The 4,968-nt window shown below is 43.4% G+C and overlaps 1 protein-coding gene across 1 annotated transcript; it reads left to right on the top strand.

The window, feature by feature from the left end:
* Positions 1-279: 279 nt before the first annotated feature.
* Positions 280-1,621, top strand: LOC115086889 (C-type lectin domain family 2 member B-like). The gene has a single exon (XM_029593370.1). It carries the CDS (start codon positions 454-456, stop codon positions 1,054-1,056), a length of 603 nt encoding a protein of 200 aa, XP_029449230.1. The 5' UTR covers positions 280-453; the 3' UTR covers positions 1,057-1,621.
* The last annotated feature ends 3,347 nt before the right edge of the window (positions 1,622-4,968 follow it).

Below are 4,968 nucleotides of genomic sequence, written 5' to 3'. Positions count from 1 at the left end.
TATCACTTGCCTGCTTAAAAAAACCCATCCAAGCTCTCCTCGATATGTTGCCCCAGCATTTGACCCCTGGGGAAGTGGGAGATGAGTGAATGGTGAGGGCTTGTGCTTGGTGAACTCTCCCAGGGCCAATGCAAGGAACCCCAGGTGAACTTACAGCCTTGAGGCCCCCCTCCCTCACCCTCATCACATGCAATTAATAATTATGCATTTATAATAACAGATTTTACATGAAAAAGTGCAATCTTCTGAGGTAAAATTATCGCTTCCGCTTTTCGCCGACGGCGAAAGCGGAAGCTCCCTCGGCCATGGGACGGGTTGACGGTCTCTCTCCCGACGAAGAGGCCGAAAGCGAAACGTCCTTTCCTTCGTAAGGGAGGGAAGCCGGAGGGCTTCGGCGGTGTCTCTCCCAGCGAGGGGAAGCCGCGGGGCCCTGGGCTGCTGCAGCCGGGCCCGATGAAGCAGTTCCTCCGCTCCGCCGGGGATTCGCTGCACTGGATCCTCGGGAGCCAGCGGGGAGGGGGAGGAGCAGAGCTGCCTACGAGCTGGCGCGATACGGAGAGCGGCGTCCGAGATCCAAGCCCAGTGCTGCAGAGAGTGTATTCCCTTGTTAGCATTATTTCTACTGTGATGATCACCATTGTATTGATTACTGTGCTAATAGAACTGAAACAGGCCTGCTTGCCAGCAGTTCTCCCCCCAGCCGAGCCGTGTCCTGAAGACTGGATTTATTACCAGAGGCGCTGTTACTTTTTCTCTGAGAATGAAGCTGATTGGGCGAGGAGTGAAGACTTCTGCTCTTCTCAGGGCGCTTGTTTGATTCTGATAGATGACAAGAAAGAAATGAATTTTATAACAACTCAGATGTGGGCACCCTCTGTGTGGATTGGGCTTCACAAGAACGAGAGAGAGATTCAGTGGCTGAATGGCAGTGCCTTTAACAACCAACTGTTTGAACTGCATGGCAAAGGGGAGTGCGTCTACATTCAGTCCAAGATGGCTTACCTGTCCAGCTGCACAGTTCCGAAAAATTGGGTCTGTCGGAAGGAGCCCTATTGAGGAGGGTCCATCCTCTGGAAGAAACTCTGAATGCAAATCCCCACTTTCCCTGTACGTACCAGGATCAGTCGGAAGGAGCCCTATTGAGGAGGGTCCATCCTCTGGAAGAAACTCTGAATGCAAATCCCCACTTTAGTTTTTTCCCAGTCAAAAGTCCAAAACCATGAGTTATAAGACTGTTCAATAAAAATCTAGCACTGTGATGTGTAGGGTGATGGTGTGCTTATCCAACAAAGAGCTAGAAACCACATTGAAAAAAAGCTGATGCGCTTGTAGTTTTCTGCTCCTTTGTGAATTCAGATCTTTACAGAGTTTAATTGCAGTGATCACAAGCAGCACTTGTAATCTTCCTCATGTTGCTCACACTGCAGAGGTCTTGAGAAGGGATTCTCACTTTTCTCAGCCTCGGGAAAGAATCTGCTCTGTGCAATGTGCACAATTTAGCTATGGCAAGGCCTCATGTGTAAAAGGGTATGGCAGCTTTTATGTCTGCAGGGTGAGAGTGACTCCTTCTTCTCTTGCCCTAAACTCTTTATCATTTCATTCCTAGAGGTACAAATTGTAAGCATTAAATTTAAATAAGCCAGTGTGACACAGGCAAAGATTTGAAAATATTTATGGAAACCTTGTGTTTCTTTTAAGAAGGAGGAAGTCTAACAAGTAACTTGTCTAGAACGAGTCTACAATCAATCATCTTCGCAAAGCTGGACTATTGTAACACCATCTTGCTTGGTCTCCCCTCTTCACACACCAAACCACTGCAAATGGTCCAAAATGCCTCCGCCCGTATACTCACTAACACCAGGAGAAGAGAACACATAACTCCTATCCTTATGGGCCTCCACTGGCTGCCCATCCACTTCAGAATAATCTACAAGGCCATTCTCACCATATTCAAAAACATCCATCAACTAACCCCAATTGATCTGCTTATCCCTTTCCGATTACACAACTCAACAAGACCGACTAGAGATGCTTACAAAGGATCACTTCAAGTTCCACCAGCCAAAACTACCAGACACATTACGCTAAGAGATCGGGCCTTCTCCACAGCCGGTCCTACCTTATGGAACTCCATTCCCCCAGATCTTAGAATGGAACCCAGCATCTCAACCTTTAAGAAAAGACTCAAGACCTGGCTGTTCACGCAGGCCTTTCCTAACTCCAATATTAGTTAACCCTCATCAATCAACACACGTCGCTAGCAATATCATTAATAACCATCTCCTACAATGTTATTATATATAATTATCTGATCTTCATTTTCCTTCTTACTCCAAGTTCTATATTTCCTTGTTACATGTAACTGCTCCTTCTGCACTATTGTTCAAGTTGTTAAGTTTTATTATAATTGCACTCCTGTTTCTTGTGAACCAGCATGATGGGACAATCGTCTTGAATGTTGGTATATAAAAAAACTTAAATAAATAAATAAATAAATAACATGTATATTATATTTATATACTGTACACTGCTGTGGTGCCAATAAGGAAAACCTGCAAAAGACACTTGGAACCCATATTTATTTATTTATTTATTTATTTATTTATTTATAGTTTTTTGTATACCGACATTCAGCCACAGCCATGACATCGGTTCACGTACAACAATAATGATAAACAGTTGCAATGTAAAGAATAGAAATAATGGTGTTATATAAAAATAATGGAGAGAATTAAAGTGGAAAGAAAAAAAGAATAAAAGTAGAGTGAAAATTAATATATAATTAAATGTATCATGTTGGAAAAGCTTTTAGAAATAGTAAAGTTTTTAAATTCTTCTTAACAGTCTGAGTATCAAAACATGGTATGAAGTCTATTGTAAAGTGTGTTGGGTTTGAGTTTGGGTTTAGCCCTCAGAAAACCCTAAATAAACTGAACTACAATTGCAATATACTAAACCTCCCAAAGCCAAAGAAAACTAACTGCCAGCATAAACTTACCCATGAAAATGCAAAACTGCCAATATTACTCCAGGCCTTAAAGCACCAATACGCATCCTATTAGGAAAGCAGGTTAAGTCAGGTTGCTATTGATCCTTGCACAGAAACCACCTGCTAGCAGAATACTCCACCTCGGCCACACATGCAGAACACAGACAGCCCCTCCCCAAATACACAGAACACAGACAGACCCTCCCCAAACACACAATAAAGGGACCATAAGGTAGAAATAGAAACGTGCAGGCAAAAACTGAACTGGAAACCGCAACAAGCCAGACTCTGTCACTCACTCACTGACCCCTCCCGTCCCAACCCCTTTCCATATACACACACATTCTCATTTTGCACTTGAATTTATTAAAACTTATTGTCTCCACTTTCGCAAAAAGCTATTTCAAGATGGATTCCAAAAGAACATGCACTAAATCATAAAAATATGTGGTACTGATATTTTTCTCTCTCGCTCCTTTCCTTCTATTCCCTGACACCTCACCCACCCATTGGGTCACCATCCTACTTCGCCGCAGGGCCCTCTTCCTGCCCACGGGGCTGAAATCCCCATGGGAAGGTCCATCCTTTGATGGCACAGCTGCTGGGATCTTCTTTCTGCCTGTGGACACGGATAGCCCGCCCTTGAGATAAAGTTAGAAGGGCAAGGGCCCAGGTGACCTATCCCATTCTGACACCTATGCGCTGTTGCCAACTCCTACTTGTAGAAAGTCACTAGATCCACTGTGAAAATCCTCCTGAATTGGGTAAAAAGTAGCTAAAACCATGTTGTTGCACAGTGGTGTCAGCATAACTGGTAAGCCTAAGATTGGTAGGGAAAGAGGAGTGGCTCACCCTCAGTCTTGCTCTCTAGAAATGGACACACACATAATCGCATTCTCTCAATCTCACACACACACACTCGCATTCTCTCAGTCTCACACACACACACTCGCATTCTCTCAGTCTCGCACACACATACTCGCATTCTCTCAGTCTCACACATGCATTCTCTCAATCTCACACACACATACTCGCATTCTCTCAATCTCACACACACACACTCGCATTCTCTCAGTCTCACACACACACGTACTCGCATTCTCTCAATCTCACACACACATACTCGCATTCTTTCAGTCTCACATATACACATACTCGCATTCTCTCAATCTCACACACACACACTCGCATTCTCTCAGTCTCACACACACACACTCGCATTCTCTCAGTCTCGCACACACATACTGTCTGAGACTTGCTCAGAGTGGCATTTCTAGCAGGGCAGAGAACTTCCCCTGACTCCCAGCAGCACAGCAGCAAATAGAAAAAGAGATGGGGCAACTATTCAATACTCAATTTGTAATAGGACCAAGGACTGATAGAAAGGCAAGATGATATTTTAGGTTTTAGGTTTTGTTCTCCATTTCTTTTTGGACATCACTAACATTTTATTTGCTTTTCTGACTGGCACTGTACACTGAGCTGAGCATTTCAATGTATTGTCCACAAGGACTCCATGGTAGGGATGTGATTCATTTTTATAATGAATTAAAATATCGTACAATATTTCTTAATTCTTTATATATCGGTTAAAAGGAGAAACGATCACATTTTCGTGAAAAATCGTTTTTCGGCTTAGTGCGCATTAACAAAAAAAGTTTGTTTTTGTTATTTTTTGTTAGTGCACGCTAACAGGAGTTAGCGTGCACTAAGCCGAAAAATGATTTTTTACTAAAAAAAAATGCCAATCCGCAGGCAAACAAGATTTTCCCGTGGCCACACGAACCCGAAAGCGCAAACAATCGGGCACCCGATGCACATCCCTACTCCGTGGTATTTTCATGGGTAATGACTCCTAATACAGAACCAGCACTGTGTACCAGTAGCTGAAATTATTTTTGCCAATATGCATCACTTTGAACTTTTCCACATTTAATTTCATCTGACATTCAGATTCCTAGTCTTCTAGCCTCACAGGT

Source organism: Rhinatrema bivittatum, chromosome 1 (genome assembly GCF_901001135.1).
Source record: "Rhinatrema bivittatum chromosome 1, aRhiBiv1.1, whole genome shotgun sequence".
Lineage (NCBI taxonomy): Eukaryota > Metazoa > Chordata > Amphibia > Gymnophiona > Rhinatrematidae > Rhinatrema > Rhinatrema bivittatum.
The sequence above is the reverse complement of the archived record's forward strand: the minus strand, read 5'-3'. Positions and strand labels throughout refer to the sequence as shown.

Coding starts and splice junctions, on each gene's coding strand:
- LOC115086889 (XM_029593370.1), top strand. CDS start 454: ATGAAGCAGTTCCTCCGCTCCGCCGGGGATTCGCTGCACTGGATCCTC.